The sequence below is a fragment of the Heteronotia binoei genome, chromosome 5 (genome assembly GCF_032191835.1).
Source record: "Heteronotia binoei isolate CCM8104 ecotype False Entrance Well chromosome 5, APGP_CSIRO_Hbin_v1, whole genome shotgun sequence".
Lineage (NCBI taxonomy): Eukaryota > Metazoa > Chordata > Lepidosauria > Squamata > Gekkonidae > Heteronotia > Heteronotia binoei.
The window spans coordinates 27,721,784-27,738,942 of record NC_083227.1 but is presented as its reverse complement, the minus strand read 5'-3'; the positions used below and the strand labels follow the sequence as shown (position 1 = coordinate 27,738,942).

The 17,159-nt window shown below is 45.9% G+C and overlaps 2 protein-coding genes across 5 annotated transcripts in view; both read left to right on the top strand.

Annotated features, from left to right (window-relative positions):
* Positions 1 to 17,159, top strand: part of LOC132571294 (zinc finger protein 501-like) — a 169,686-nt gene that overhangs the window by 37,385 nt on the left and 115,142 nt on the right. The gene's annotated exons all lie outside the window — the stretch shown is intronic.
* LOC132571308 (zinc finger protein 501-like) overlaps positions 1 to 17,159 on the top strand; it is an 83,046-nt gene that overhangs the window by 4,792 nt on the left and 61,095 nt on the right. For 3 of the 4 annotated variants that reach the window (XM_060238107.1, XM_060238105.1, XM_060238104.1), the window contains exon 4: positions 397 to 2,467. In XM_060238107.1, coding sequence (XP_060094090.1) covers positions 397 to 1,616 — 1,220 coding nt within the window. In that variant the 3' untranslated portion in view covers positions 1,617 to 2,467. Of the gene's footprint in view, positions 1 to 396; positions 2,468 to 17,159 lie in introns of those variants that run through there. The other variant, XM_060238106.1, reaches the window with a different exon arrangement.

Below are 17,159 nucleotides of genomic sequence, written 5' to 3'. Positions count from 1 at the left end.
GATGGAACTCTGCCCTCATCCCTGCGTGTGGTTCCTTCTGTGGTGCTGAACTCTGCTCTCTGATAAACCATTCTTTTTCACTGTGTGAGTGGTTCATATTTTTTTTAAAAATAAAATAAATGTACCCACTTGTGGGACCCATTAGTTTAAGCATATATTGTTCCTTTCTGTATAAGTATTTTTCGGCTGCTCTGTGAAAGGGAAGCATTGAATTCCAGATGAAAATCGTTGATGAGGAGTGCCAGTGTTGCCTGTATCCCATTGCCAGTTTAGAAACTAAACTAAAATGGAGAAAAGAACTTAGTATTTCTTATCTCTGCCAAAAATTTTTGCTCTGTTACAACTGCAGATTATAGACTTATTTCCCCTACTAACCAGAAATCTTCATTTCACCAGGTAACAGCCAGGATGAGGAGAATTATAGTGAGGGCTGTGTGGTGTCTTTTGTAATGACCAGCCATGTTGTGGTGAAAAAGCCTTCCAGAAATCCAGAACTGTCAAAGAAGCAGGAAGAAAGCAAAGCAGAAAATTCAGGGAGTCACGCTGTCGTTTTCCAAGCTGGCATTCTTGAAAATCCAGCCCAAGAAAAATACAGCAAAGGAAAGAGAAGGAATAAGCATTCTGAAAGCAGAGATGTCTTGAGTTATGAATCCAGCTCTTCTTCCCATCAGAGAATCCACACAGGGGATGAAATGTATAAGTATTCTGAATGTGGAAAGGGCTTTGGCAGGTTTGCAAGCCTCACTTCTCACCAGAGAATCCATATGAGGGAAGAACATTCCATGAGTTCAGAGTCCAAAACACTTTTTAGTCTGAGTGAAAACCTTACTTCCCATAAAAGAACCCACACAGTGCAAAAACCGTGCCAGTGTTCTGAGTGTGGCAAGAGGTTCAGTTATAAGAGCAGTTTGAATTCGCATGAGAGAATCCATTCAGAGGAGAAACAATATAAATGTTTGGAATGTGGAAAGAGCTTCCGCTGGAGCACAGCCCTCACTTCCCATCAGAGAGTCCACACAAAGGAGAGACCATATGAGTGCCTGGAGTGTGGAAAGACCTTCAGATGGAGCGTGTGCCTCACTTCCCATCAGAAATTTCACTCAAAGGAGAAGCCATATGAGTGCCTGGAGTGTGGAAGGACCTTCAGTTGGAAGGTAGCCCTCACTTTACATCAGAGAACTCACTCAGGGGAGAAACCCTATGAGTGCACAGTGTGTGGGAAATGCTTCTCTCAAAGTCCACACCTTATTTCTCACCGAAGAATGCATTCTGGAGAGAAACCCTTTAAATGCCAGGAGTGTGGGAAAGGCTTCAGTCAGAGCTCCCACCTAAAGGTACACCAAAGTGTCCACACAGGAGAAAAGCCGTATAAATGCTTAGAGTGTGGAAAGAGCTTCCGTATCAATACAAGCCTTACAACACATGAAAGAATCCACACAGGGGAGAAGCCATATAAATGCCTGGATTGCGGGAAAAGCTTCAATCAGAGCTCAAGCCTTAATACACATCAAAGAGTCCACACAGGCGAGAGGCCATATAAATGTATGGAATGTGGAAAGGGTTTTAGGAGCAGTTCAGATTTTAATACACACAACAGAATTCACAGAAGGGAGTAACCATTTAAATGCCTGCAGTGTGGAAAGAGCTTCTCTAACTCACACCTGAGTGTGCACTGAAGGATCCACATAGGAGAAAAGCCACATAAATGCTTGGAGTGTGGAAAGGGTTTCCATATCAGCCCATTTCTGAAATCGCATGAAAGAATCCACACAGGAGAGAAGCCATACAAATGCCCAGATTGTGAGAAAAGCCATCAGAGCTGATGCCTTAATACACATTGAAGAATCCACACAGGGAAGAAACCAATTAAATACCTGTAGTGTGGAAAGAACTTCTCCACTGGCATCAAGCTTACAAGACATTATACAGTCCACGCCAGAAAGAAAAAATACAGATGCAGGGACTGTTGGAAAAGATTCAGATGGAGAAGCCGTTTTACAGCTCATCAAAGAAAAGAGGAGGAATCATAGAAATGATCAGACTAAGAGCTTCTGAAATTCAGCAAGCCTTACAGATGTCATATAAGTCACAGAAACCCCAAATTATTTACTGATTCATCAGTTAAGAATCTTTTGTTTCTCAGGGAGTTCTCAAACCTTTATAAACAGCCAGGAACCCAATAAGGAAGAAGTTCTCGAGATTTGTGCTAAACCTGACCCTGTAACATTGTGTGTTATTCATAGTCTCCCTACAAGGGGTAGGTGAGGCAATAACGACACCAAATAGCTGCAGGGGTTTAATTTCTCAGAAATGTACTTGCAGATGGGAAACTCCCCGCAGAGTGCTACTGATTTTCCCTTCCATGTCAAGCCTTCTACAGCCCAACATTGTATCCTTTGTTTTCAGTGAGTGCAATGCACTGTTTGTGCTGCTTATGGACCATATTAAAATTGAATTGAAAAACTGATAAGACTGCAATTCACAATTTACTTGCCTCCTGGTATTCAGCTGAATTCTGGCACATATTTGGACCATTCTCCAGGTGGGAAATGGAGGACTGTGTGGTGTTCCCTGCCTCAGACTTTAGAGACAGCAGCAGATGTTTAGAGACAAATAGAGGGGTCGGGATACACACAACATCCTTTTCTTCCTGCAATCTGATACTACCCTTTGAAATAGAATGCTGTTCAGTGGGACAAGACTTCCTGTTCTTAGTGACAAGCAGTGTTCCCGCTAAGCTGAATTAGCGTGAGCTAGCTCACAGATTTGTAGCCCCCAAATCACACAATCTTGTCTTAGCTCAGGAAGGATGACCCCAGAGGACAATTATTTATACAGTAGTTCACAACTTTAATACTAGTAGCTCACAAAGTAGAATTTTTGCTTACAAGGCTGCAGCTTAGAGGGTACATTGGCGACAAGCTTTCCTTTCTTCCAGCTTAGCACATCTCTCTTACACACACAAAGCAGAAGAATGCTCTCCATCTTTGGCACCGCGGATGTAGGGCATGCCTTTTGCATCTGAATCCACCATAGCTAATTAGATTAGATCCTATCCCTGTCTCTCAACCTACACTATTTAGAATGTAGTTCTCTAGATAAAGGATTTATTAGCTTGAAACTGACAGAAGGTTCCATGTAACTGCTGGCACACCCAGTACTGAGAAGCTGCTGCTGCTGTGTGTAAGCCTTGTGCACTCTGCTGCCTAATAAAGCTTCCTGGCTATACCACACCGGTGAATCTAACACTCCATAGCAAGGGTGGCCAAACTGCAGCTCGGGAGTAACATGTGGCTCTCACACATATTTTGTGGCTCTTGAAACCTCCACTGCCCTGTTGGCTGGATTGGAGAAGGCATTTGTCTCTATAGCCAAGCCTGCAGGTGGCTTGGAGAATGCATTTAAAGTTAAAGTTGCTTTCTTCCCACCTCCCCTCCCTCCCCATCTGTTCGCCTTCCTTCCTTCTCTCAAACATTTGACATTCATGTCTTGTGGCTCTCAAATATGATGTTGATTTTATATGGCTCTTACATTAAGCAAGTTTGGCCACCCCTGCTCCATAGGCAACCAAGATGACTATTTCTAAGCCTTCCTAGCTGAGATCTGTGTCCTGTCTTGAAAGCTGAGAGACTGATGTTGCCTGTCATGGCTGTTTCATGTGTGTTGAGTGTCCAAAACCCGTTTCCAAATGACTGCAAATCATCCTCCAGCCATGCTACAAAATTAGAATATTAAAGACAGGTTCCGGTGTACTAACAACTGAAAAAGACTTCACCAGAATAAATATTTCCTCATAAATGTAAATAGTATATATCTTACTAAAGTTGAAACACACTGAATGACAATGCAAAACTTAAGAGTTCGCAGCTACAAAAGTCCATTCCAAATAGCTTTTGGGATTCTGTGGGTCTGCTATCTCTTTAAATCTGCATGGCTTCAATAGTTATACCATTTGGAATGGACTTTTGTAGCTGTGTACCCTTCCTTATGTTTTGTACTGTCATTCAGTGTGTTTGAAGTTGTTCTCTCTATAAATTTAATAAGAGATATACTATTCATGTTTATGAGGAAATATTTATTTCGGTGAAGTCTTTTTCAGATGCTACAAAATTAAGCAGGAAAAGCTTTGGACTGTCCATAACCCTGTTTTTCTCTGTCTCTATTTGCAATTCCTTTGTTTTAAAGGGTTTTAATAGCTTGTGCTTCAGTAGAAAGGTGATTTATATAAGATCAAAATAGAGTGGACAGGAAGAAATGGGACGGCAGAAATTTTGAGGGAGTAATATAAATTTTGAGTGCAGGTTTTATATGCGATAAATATGGTGGGGGGGTTAACGTCAAAAGTTTATTAACAATTCAAAATTATACAATAAACAAATGAGAAAGAATGGTGTCAAGATATATCAAGCACTAAACAAAAAATCGACATACTGATGCAAATAAATACACTACAATGAAGAGATGTGTATGATTAAAGTGCTGATGCAGTTTGGTGTAGTGGTTAAGTGTATGGACTCTTATCTGGGAGAGCCGGGTTTGATTCCCCACTCCTCCACTTGCACCTGCTGGCATGGCCTTGGGTCAGCCATAGCCCTGGCAGAGGTTGTCCTTGAAAGGGCAGCTGCTGTGAGAGCCCTCTCAGCCTCACCCACCTCACAGGGTGTCTGTTGTGGGGGAGGAAGGTAAAGGAGATTGTGAGCCACTCTGAGACTCTTCGGAGTGGAGGGCGGGATATAAATCCAATATCTTCTTCATCTTCTTGATGCCAAAGACTAAACAAATCTAACATGAAAAAACCCTCTCCCCTCTTCCCCCCGCCCCCCCAAAAAATCCCAAAAGGGTTCTTTGTCACAAAGTGTAGTACATATATTTCTGCCTGGGAAAATATGACAGAGGGGTAAATATGGTTTGACAATGGGCAGCAAAGAAAGGAAGAATTTTCAAAAGTCACAGATGGTTTGAACAAGAAAAAACTCCCAACGCATTTCATTTTTGCAGTGTTAGTTTTTTTAAATGACCAGAAATCATCCAGCGAAAGAGGAGTTGTTGCCAGAAATGTAGCATCCAACTTCAGTAAAGCTGGCTGTTCTCAATCGAGCAGCCTATAAGGCACAATGGCTTGTTGGACCAAACTCACCAGGTCTCAGCTTACAGAAGACAGCCCTTCTATATCTGGTAGGGGGAAGAATTCATGCTAACTCGTGCACCCAGGTTTGCTTCTGTCACTCTGGGACCCAGTAAGTACTAAGCCTACCTGTTTACCAGAGGTGGAGCTGGCTGTTGTAGAAATGTGCAAACCACTTCTCTTCGTGTCCACATCTAGTGAAGTGAGCTGAGTCAGGAAAGCTAACATTGGAAAAAGAACAGTGTAGGGGGATCAGGTCGGGGTGCTCATCTTACTTCTTTAGTCTCTGGGGCTCCCCAACATACGTCAGCTGTGGGATAAGGATGCTCTTAGCTTCTTCCTAGGTCTCAAGGAAGGGGAGATTCCTAGAGTGCTGCTGTCTTGGCAAGCTGTTTTATCACGAAAGATCGCAGGAAAAGTTCATTGCCCACCCGCTGTTCAAATTCCATAATCCACTCTGATTTTTTAGAGGAGCATCAGTGTCTCTGAACAGGCAGCATCCAAGTTTTCTCAATAAATAAATTAACTCCTGTTTCAGATCTCTCCCTCTTTGGATGCCTCCCAGCCTTTGGGCTCCATTCACTGCCTCGGCTTCAGTGCCGCATGGGGAGGGGAGGCACACTTTACTGGGGCTTAGGGGCCTAGAGGGACACAGCAGGAGCCCAGGCTGAAGACCCCGATACTGAGGAGGAAAAAAACGTAGATCGTTCCTTAGGATATTTATAGAATTCTACATCCTTTTATCTATGCATCTGTTGTCCAGGTAAAACTGAAAGGAAAGGTAAATACAGTCAAAACCCTTGGGGAAGCTTGGATGCTATTTAAAACTACAATCCAAGAAGCTCAGATAAAATATATACCACAAATTAGGAAAGGCACAAACAGGTATAAGAAAAGGCCTGCATGGTTAACAAAGTAATGGAAGCTGTAAAAGGTAAGAAGGACTTAGGGTGGCCATAATATCTGCAGGCCAGCCAGGGACACCTTGAGGGGGGAAGGAATGTGTGCGCGCTGCGCGCAGCGCAAGACGCCAGAAACAGGAAGTGACGTCACTTCCAGTGACGGCATGCCACCGCTGGAAACAGGAAGTGACATCACTTCCTGTGACATCATTTTCCCCGCGCCACCTGCCGGAAGCAGGAAGTGACATCACTTCCTGTGACATCATTTTCACCGCGCCACCTGCCGGAAGCAGGAAGTGGCATCACTTCCTGTGACATCATTTCCCACAAATGACATCATTTCCCACAAATGCCACTGCCGGAAACAGGAAGTGACTTCACAGCACTTCCTGTGACGTCCCCAAAAATCCCCCAAATATCACCGCCGGAAACACCAAGATTATTTATAGAGAGGGAAAGGGGGAAATAAAGTTAAATAAAACTCTTTTTTTTACTTTTTTCAAAGTGAGAAGACTAGAGAGAACGGGTTCCACGCTGAGAAGCCAGTCAGATTCCAGTGAGATTCCAGTGAGACTGTGCTGCATAATGCAGCCTATTTTATTTATTTATTTATTTATTTATTTATATTAAGATTTATACCCCGCCCTTTTGTCCTGTTTGCTCTGTTGGCTCTATCTGCGCCACCTTCATCACTTTCGGGGTGTGGATCCCCCAGTGGGGTGGTCTCCCGACTCCCTCCGCTGGCTGTTTCTGATAGCCCTGCGCCCCCTCTTTCATTTGATATGTGTCCCGTGCGGGTGCCACCCTCCCGCCGGGAGATGCCGCAAAATGAGCCCCCTTGAGGCTTATGGCGGCAGGGCTCGGGGGAAGCGAGCTAGACTGCTGTTCTTTTGAGGGGTTATAGAGTGTTTCGAGCCCGTCCCTGTGGCATCGGTCCCATCGTTGTGGGACCCAGGGGGCCGGCGCAGCGGCCCGCCGAAGCAGCCTGTCACTAATAACACAGGTCGAGATGCAGGACAGGAACCCGGAAGTGACCGACAGGCTGCTTCAGCGGGCCGCTGCGCCGGCCCCCTGGGTCCCACAACGATGGGACCGATGCCACAGGGACGGGCTCGAAACACTCTATAACCCCTCAAAAGAACAGCAGTCTAGCTCGCTTCCCCCGAGCCCTGCCGCCATAAGCCTCAAGGGGGCTCATTTTGCGGCATCTCCCGGCGGGAGGGTGGCACCCGCACGGGACACATATCAAATGAAAGAGGGGGCGCAGGGCTATCAGAAACAGCCGGCGGAGGGAGTCGGGAGCCCACCCCACTGGGGGATCCACACCCCGAAAGTGATGAAGGTGGTGCAGATAGAGCCAACAGAGCAAACAGGACAAAATAAATAGGCTGCATTATGTAGCACAGTTGAGAAAGTGCCTTATCCCATATACTGATGAAGTAAATGCAGGATTTGAGAACAAAATTGCACCAGAAGACACAAACACAAAGCTCCCTTACACTGAATCAGTGCTTGGGTCCACCAAAGTCAGTATTGTCTACTCCAGGGGTGGCCAGAGTTGCTTAACAAAAGAGCAACACAGAATAAAGGTCAGATGTTTGAGAGCCGCAAGACATGAACATCGGATATTTGAGAGCCACGGAAGGAAGGAGGGGAGGAGGGAAGAAGGAAGAAAGGAAGGAGGGAGGGAAGGAAAGAGGGAGGAAGGAAGAAAGGAAGGAGGGAGGAAGGAAGAAAGGAAGGAAGGAGGAAGGAAAGAGGGAGGGAGGAAGGAAGAAAGGAGGGAGGGAAGGGAGGAGGGAAGGAAGGAAGGCCGGCCGCCCCCTCCCGCCAGCCGCCCCCCCCGCTTTCGGCCCCCTCCCTCCCTGCCTGCCGGGCCCGGCTTACCTTCTCCCAGGGCACGGCTTCCCCTCCGGGCGGGCGGGCTGGCCAGGAGGCGCAGTGGCGGCTGGTGCTGCTGGCGGCGGCTGAGGAGGAGGCGGCCGAGCCCACCGACCCAGGGCCTCCCGCCACGCCACCGCAGGCACTGCCGGCCTGCCTCCCGCTCCGGCCACGGCCTCCGCCGCCGCCTCCCCCTCTGCCGCCGCCGGGGCCCTACGCCAGCGAGAGGAGCCGGTGGGCCGCGCGTGCGGTCGGGGAAGGCGGCGAGTGAGGGACCGAGCGTCCCTGCGCGTGCGCACGGCGGTGTGGCGGGCCCTACGCCGCCCACTCTCCTGGCCCCGCGCATGCGCAGAGCCTGCCACACCGCCGTGCGCACGCGCAGGGACACTCGGTCCCTCACTCGCCGCCTTCCCCGACCGCGCGCGCGGCCCGCCGGCTAAACCGGGACCTCTAATGGTCCCGGTTTAGCCAGCCCGGGAGGCGGGAATTGGGAGCCAGAATCGGGACTTTCCCGGGCAACCGGGACGATCTGGCCACCCTAGAAGGACTCCTTTAAGTGGTGGAAAGCTAGTCCAAGTGAGATTAATAAAAGGGAACACAGGCTGTGGCAAATCAAATGCAAGACTCTGATCAGGCAGGCAAAAAGGGACTATGAGGAGCATATTGCAAAAAACAAAGACCAACAATAAAAATTTCTTCAAATATATTAGAAGCAGATAAATTAGCTATACAAATAAGAGTATTAGACATACAACAGAAGAACAATAACTTTATTGAGAAATGGTTTCCTTTCTTTAACTATATAAATTTAGAAGAAGATTTTGAAAAATATATTCCAAAAAAGTATATTAATTTTTCATATTATTGAAGATTCTTTTATATTACAAATTATAAGTTATTTATTGAATGATAATGTACTATAAACATGGGTGAAATGTGTAACAGTGGAAAACAATCAAAGGGTTTAGAGGCGCTCTACTTAACATGAATGATATTTATGCCATGACTATAATGTACGTATATCATTGTAAGTATTTGTTGTTGAGTGTGTATTTGATTGTTGGTTTTGGTTGAAAAATTAATAAAAAATTTAAAGTATATATATATATATATATATATATATATATATATATATATATATATATATATATATATATTAGAAGCAGGAAACCAGCCAGGGAGGCAGTGGGACCCTTGGATGACCAAGGGGTAAAAGGATTACTGAAGGAGGATAGGGAAATAGCTGAGAAGCTGAATCCATTTTTTGCCTCTTCACTGTGGAAGATGAGAAGTGCTTGCCTGCTCCAGAACCACTTATTTTGGAAGGGGTGTTGAAAGACCTGAGTCAGATTGAGGTGACAAGAGAGGAGGTCCTACAACTGATAGACAAATTAAAAACTAATAAGCCACCAGGTCCGGATGGCATACATCGAAGAGTTCTGAAAGAACTCAAAGTTGAACTTGTGGATATTCTAACAAAAATATGTAATCTTTCATTGAAATCTGCCTCCGTTCCTGAGGACTGGAAGGTAGCAAATGTCACCCCCATCTTTAAAAAGGGTTCCAGAGGAGATCCGGGAAATTACAGGCCAGTCAATCTGACTTCAATACCGGGAAAGTTGGTAGAAACCATTATCATGAACAGAATGAGTAGGCACATTGATGAACATGGGTTATTGAGGAAGACTCAGCATGGGTTCTGTAAGGGAAGATCTTGCCTCACTCACCTGTTCCATTTTTTTGAGGGGGTGAACAAAGGAGACCCAATAGATGTTGTTTACCTTGACTTCCAGAAAGCTTTTGATAAAAGTTCCTCATCAAAGGCTCCTTAGTAAGCTTGAGAGTCATGGAGTAGAAGGACAGGTCCTCTTGTGGATCAAAAACTGGCTAATTAATAGGAAGCAGAGAGTGAGTACAAATGGGCAGTCTTCGCAGTGGAGGACAGTAAGCAGTGGGGTGCCGCAGGGCTCAGTACTGGGTCCCATGCTCTTTAACTTCCTCATAAACAATTTGGAGTTGGGAGTAAGCAGTGAAGTGGCCAAGTTTGCAGATGGCACTAAATTGTTCAGGGTGGTGAGAACCAGAGAGGATTGTGAGGCACTCCAAAGGGATCTGTTGAGGCTGGGTGAGTGGGCATCAACGTGGCAGATGAGGTTCACTGTGGCCAAGGGCGAAGTAATGCACATTGGGGCCAAAAATCCCAGCTACAAATACAAGTTGATGGAGTGTGAACTGGCAGAGACTGACCAAGAGAGAGATCTTGGGGTCGTGGTAGATAACTCACTGAAAATGTCAAGACAGTGTGAGATTACAATAAAAAAGGCCAACGCCATGCTGGGAATTATTAGGAAGGGAATTGAAAACAAATCAGCCAGTATCATAATGCCCCTGTAAAAATCGATGGTGCGGTCTCATTTGAAATACTGTGTACAATTCTGGTCACCGCACCTCAAAAAGGATATTATAGCATTGGAAAAAGTGCAGAGAAGGGCAACTAGAATGATTAAAGGGTTGGAACAGTTTCCATATGAAGAAAGGTTAAAACACTTGGGGCTCTTTAGCTTGGAGAAATGTCGCCTGTGGGGTGTCATGATAGAGGTTTACAAGATTATGCATGGGATGGAGAAAATAGAAGTCCTTTTCTCTCTTTCTCACAATACAAGAACTCGTGGGCATTTGATGAAATTGCTGAGCAGTCAAGTTAAAACGGATAAAAGGAAGTACTTCACCCAAAGGGTGAGTAACATGTGGAATTCACTGCCACAGGAGGTGGTGGCGGCTACAAGCATAGCCAGCTTCAAGAGGGGGTTAGATAAAAATATGGAGCGGAGGTACATCAGTGGCTATTAGCCACAGTGTGTATATATATATGTGTGTGTGTGTGTGTGTGTATGTGTGTGTGTGTGTGTGTGTATATATATATATATATATATATATATATATATATATATATATATATATATATATATATATATATATATATATTTCTTCAAATATATATACATAATTTTTTGGGCCACTGTGTGACACAAAGTGTTGGACTGGATGGGCCATAGGCCTGATCCAACATGGCTTCTCTTATGTTATGTTCAGATGTCCAGTGAGATCGGTAGCAGAGGACTACGGCTGCCAACTCCAGATAAGGCAATTCCAGGTGATTCATGGGGTGGGGCCTAGAGATGGTGAGGTTTGGTGAAGGGTAGCGATCGCAGCAAGGTGTTTTCCTGGACAATTGATCTCTGTAGTGTGGTGATCAGTTGTAGTTCTTGGAGATTTCCAGGGCCCACCTTAGGGTTGCCTGGTCTCCCACTCCCTGCAACCCTACCCCTAATCATCCCCTACTAGTGGCCGGGGGGAGGGGGAGACCAGGCAACAGGGGGGTAGGGTTGCAGATCCAGGTTAGGATGCTCCTGATGATTTGAGGATGGACCCCTCTGGAAAGGCAGGGAATTCAGTGGGGTACAATGCCACAGAATCCACCATCCAAAGCTTCCATTTCCCCCAGGGAAACTGACTTCTGTCCTCTGGAGACGAGAACGTTAAGAGAGCCCATGTTGGATCAGGCCTATGGCCCATCCAGTCCAACACTCTGTGTCACACAGTGGCCAAAAAACAAAAAAGCCAGGTGCCAGGAGGTCCATCAGTGGGGCCAGGTGGAATGCTCTCCCTGAAGCTGTAAGAGCCCTGCAGGATCTCTCCCAATTCCGCAGGGCATGTAAAACTTAACTTTTTCAACTGGCCTAAAGTTAACTAGTGGGAGAAGGCTGCTGCTGAGCAATATCACTAGAAGGACCACCAACAGATAAACAGAAGATGTAATATAACCTGATTTGCCTATGCTTAAAGATTCTGTATAGCACCTAATATTTTATTTTAAATTGTTAATTGTTTGTTTTATCATTTTATACTTGTAACTGAGATTGTTGGTTTTATTATGACTATTAGCCACCCTGAGTCTGCTTTTAGAATGGGCAGGATATGAATTGAAAGTAAATAAATAAAAAAATAATAATTTGGGGGGATTGCAGGATCCCACCTGGAGGTTGGCATCCCTACCCCACCTGAGGAGATTAGCAGCTCTAATATAGCAACAGTCTCAAGCAACCTTCTGAACTAGGGTTGTCAATTCCCAGGTGGGGGCAGGGGATTCCCCGGTTTGGAGGCCCTCCCCTCGGTTCAGGGTCATCAGAAAGCGGGGCGCGTGGAAAGAAAGTGTCTGCTGAGCACTCCATTATTCCCTGCGGAGACTGATTCCCATAGGCTATAATGCAAAACTGATCTGCAGGTATCTGGGGCTCTGTTTTCAAGACGATTGGACCAGGGGTTCCAATTTTATGAGCCCCAAAAAGAAGGTGCCCCTATCCTTCATTATTTCCAGTGGAGGTAAGGCATTTAAATGTGATGGTTAGAACTCCTTTTGGAGTTCAATTATGCTTGTCACACTATTGCTCCTGGCTCCACCCCTAAAGTCTCCTGGCTCCACTCCCAAAGTCCCCAGATATTTCTCGAATTGGACTTGGCAACCCTATTCTGAACCCAGCCTTCCAGCCTTTCTCCCAAGGACAGGAAGCGCAGTTAAACAGAACTCTTTGCGTGTGTCTGAGGAACAGGGAGATTTGTTTTTCCCCAGTATTGTTGTTTAAAAAGGCATATAGATGTCAGGTAGTCAGCCTCCAGGCAGTGGCTAGAGTTCTCCTGGGATTATTTACAACTCATCTCCAGGTGGCAGAGATCAGGTCACTGGGAGAAAACGGCTGCTTTGGAAGGGGTACTCTATGGCATTATATCCCATGGAAGTCTCTCCCTTTCCTAAACCTCAGGCTGCACCCCCAGAGATTTACCAACCCAGGTAAAGGTAGTCCCCTGTGCAAGCCCCAGTCATTTCCGACTCTGGGGTGATGTTGCTTTTTCAACGTTTTCATGGGGTGGTTTGCCATTGTCTTCCCCAGTCATCTATGCTTTCCCCTCAGCAAGCTGGGTACTCATTTTACCGACCTCGGAAGGATGGAAGGCTGAGTCAACCTTGAGCTGGCTACCTGAACCCAGCTTCCGCCGGGATCGAACTCAGGTCATGAGCAGAGCTTAGGACTGCAGAACTGCAGTTTTACCACTCTTCACCACAGGGCTCTATACCAACCCAGGTAGCACCTCTCTATATCAGATTGCTTTGATTTCTACCACTTCCCCCTCAGACTTAGGACAGCCTTCTCAAAAGGTACTGGTACCCAGTATTGGGTACTGCAGTTTTACCAGAACTGCAGTTTTACCACTCTTCACCACAGGGCTCTATACCAACCCAGGTAGCACCTCTCTATATCAGATTGCTCTGATTTCTACCACTTCCCCCTCAGACTTAGGACAGCCTTCTCAAAAGGTACTGGTACCCAGTATTGGTGAGACCCACCACGAAGTAAGCTCTTTTCCTGATCAGTTTAAAAGGTAAAGGTAGTCAGATAGATAGATCCAAGTAGGCAGCAGTGTTGGTCTGAAGTAGTAGAACAAAATAGGAGTCGATTCCACCTTTAAGACCAACTTAGTTTTATTCAGAACACAAGCTTTCGTGTGCATGCACACTTCTTCAGACAAGGAATGAGGTACAGTAAGCAGAGCCACATATAGCTGGTGGGGTTTGGAATACAAAGTGGTACAAAGTTAAAATCCAATAGCAGAATAGTAAAATTAACAAATTCAGAAAGACAGTCAGATAGACAATGTCAAACAGGTTCAGGTGGGTAACTGCGTTGGTCTGAAGCAGCAGAAAAAAGTCTGAGTCCAGTGGTGCCTTTAAGACTAACACAATTTTATTCAAGGTATAAATTTTCATCTGCACACACACTTCTTCAGATACAATGAAATGGTAATGACCAGTCTATACATGTAGGTAGAGCGTGAGCAATAAATTAGCATGCAGCATAAGGAAGATGTTTAGCAGATTCTAGAACCAAACAGGAATAACAATCTTAGTTTTATACAGTTACCATTTGTTTGGGTTTAAGCTTGGCATAAAACACAGTGTCAAAATGTGGAGATTGAAAATGGGTGATTTGCTATCTCCCCTGTCTCCAGACCAGAGAAATACATTTCAATCTACCATTCCACACTGTGGTATATTTATTGTATACCTATTTGTATGTAATGGAACAGTCTGCTTTGCCTCTGGTATCTGTGTGATTTGGTTTGGTCCTATGGAGTTCTAGTTTCAGTTTCCAGTGGTGTATGTTGGCTGATGTTCACTTTTGAAGTTGTCTTCTTGCAGCTAGGGTTGCCAATCCCCAGATAGGAGCAGGGGATTCCCTGACTGAGGCCCTCTCCCCACTTCAGGGTCATAGAAAGTGGGGGGCGGGGAGAGAAATGTCTGCTGGGCATTCCATTGTTCTCTACAGAGACCAATTCTCATAGGGTATAATGGAGAATTGATCTGTGGGTATCTGGGGGGCTGTTTTTTGAGATAGAGGTGCCACATTTTCAACACAGCATTCAACATAGCCTCTCCCCAAAATACCCTCCAAGTTTCAAAAAGATTGGACCATCAGGTCCAATTCTATGAGCCCCCAAAGAAGGTGCCCCTACCTTCATTATTTCCAATGGAGGGAAGGCATTTAAAAGGTGTGCAGTCCCTTTAATGGTGATGGCCAGAACTCCCTTTGGAGTCCCATTGTTCTTGTTGCAACCTTGCTCTTGGCTCCATCTCCAAAATCTCCTGGCTCCACCCCCAAAGTCCCCAGATATTTCTTGAATTGGACTTGGCAACCCTATTTGCAGCTGATGTTTTGAGTAAGCTTGTTTTGGGTCTACTGAATGAACCTGAGAAGGGGAACCAGAGTGAGTACTGTAACCTGAGAACCCAAACCCAAAGGGGGCATTACACAGACCAGGCTTTCCATGTGGAGGGCCTCGTCGAACTACAAGTCCCAGAGTTCCTTGAGCATGGGCCAGGAGGGAGGGTCTCCCGTTGGGAAGGGAGAAGCGAAGCCCCATAAACACATTTGGACTAAGGGGGGCCGCTTCTTCTGGTGGGATTCGCAGGACCCAGAATATAGGTAAGTCAAATGAAAAAGTCTGGGAAAAGAAAGCTTTTAAAGTTAACGGGACTGACGTTTGCAGCTGCGTTGGTAATGCGTTGCAGTATTAAAAAAAAAAAAATCAAGCGATGGGCAGGAGAATCCCTTTTTAGTCATAAAGCCAGTTGCAAGATGGTTTGCAAACGCGTGGAATCTCAGCTGGGTGCTGTTTGTTTTATTACACCAAACTAGCGAAGGCAGGCTTTGTTCAGCCATGCAATGCATGGAAGAGGAATCTCAGCTAACTTCCCCCCCACCCATGGCTCATGAGATTGTATGTATGGGAGGGGGGAATGTGCCAGTGGGGGTGGGCTGCGCAAGTTACAAGTCTGTCCCAAGCCCGAAAAAATAAAACTCGGGCCCTGCCCACCCCCTTGCTTTCCCCCTCTCCCTCGTGTTATTGCAAGGCCCTTTTCTGCCAGATTTTGGAGCAATTAGGGGGGAAGGTTTTGCTGCTGTTTGGTGAGCCAGTTTGGTGTAGTGGTGAAGTGTGCGGACTCTTATCTGGGAGAACCGGGTTTGATTCCCCACTCCTCCACTTGCACCTGCTGGAATGGCCTTGGGTCAGCCCTAGCTCTGGCAGAGGTTGTCCTTGAAAGGGGGCAGCTTCTGGGAGAGCTCTCTTCAGCCCCACCCACCCCACAGGGTGTCTGTTGTGGGGGAAGGAAGGTAAAGGAGATTGTGAGCCGCTCTGAGTGAGACTCTTCGGAGTGGAGGGCGGGATATAAATCCAATATCTTCTGCTGCTGCTGCTAACCCGCTAAGAAATATCTCAGGTCTCCCCCAGTCATTCCCTTGCGCCTCCTTGCCGGTCTCTCTTCCAAAAAAAACAGCTTCCCAGCCCAGGGTTAAATCCTGATTTGACTCATCCTCCCTAACAGGCATAGAGCCCCGTGGCGCGGAGTGTTAAAGCTGCAGTACTGCACTCCTCACGACCTGAGTTCAATCCCTGGCAGAAGCTGGGTTTTCAGGTAGCCAGCTCGAGGTTGACTCAGCCTTCCATCCTTCTGAGGTCGGTAAAATGGGTACCCAGCTTGCTGGGGGAAAAGTGTAGATGACTGGGGAAGGCAATGGCAAACCACCCTGTAAAAAAGTCTTCCGTGAAAACGTGAGAGCAACGTCACCCCAGAGTCGGAAACAACTGGTGCTTGCAGAGGGGATGTTTCCTTTCCTTTTCCATAAGAGCCAGAGCTTTTGGGTGCTCCAAGGGTTACAACAAGCAAGTTCAAAATTCCTGTAGAGGAAGAAAAAAACGGGGGGAGGATCAATTGCAGGTGCACTTTTAGCCCCTCTACTTCCCCCAAAAAATCTCTGTGTAGGAGGTTTCCTTTAGAAGGCCTGTTTGAGAGTGTTAAAGCTGCAGTACTGTAGTCCTAAGCTCTGCTCATGACCTGAGTTTGATCCCCAGTGGAAGCTGGGTTTTCAGGTAGCCGACTCGAGGCTGACTCAGCCTTCCATCCTTCTGAGGTCAGTAAAATGAGTACCCAGCTTGCTGTGTGTGGTGGGGGGGAGTGTAGATGACTGGGGAAGGCAATGGCAAACCACCCCGTAAAAAGTCTGCTGTGAAAACGTTGTGAAAGCAACGTCACCCCAGAGTCGGAAAGGACTGGTGCTTGCACAGGGGACCTTTCCTTTCCTTTGGGAGCACAGAGTTTTCAGATGTGGTTTAGGGAGGGGGGGGGAGGATGGAGTGTTGGTTCTTGGTGGAGAAGCAATTAAAGCAAGAGAGAAATAGAAATGGGGCGGGGGAGAGTTAAAAAAAGAAGCACATCTCAGTGAAGGATTGCGCAGTATGTATGTTTGCACAATGTATCTTTCTTTGGGGAAAATAACTCAACCGTTTAGGTTAGCAGCAAATTAAGTGAGTGCAGATATTCTTTATGGTATGTATATTTTTGACAGTCTAAAGTGAATGGCTTTTTCCCCCCTATCCTTTATTGTTCAGGGAATATAAGGTGGGCAATGATTTAAGAATAAATGCATATGCAGCTGTAAATAACTGTGACTATTTTACATTTTGAGAGTTGCAGGCAATTTAATTTTTTTCTGCATTTTTAAAATTCTTTGATTTGCTTTCCCCCTGTTTTGTTAACATATGGTTGTCTCTATCTGTTGTGTGACATATTTATTATTCTCATTTATAGTATACCTTCTTCACTGAGACCCAAAGGTGGATGGTGACTCTCATTT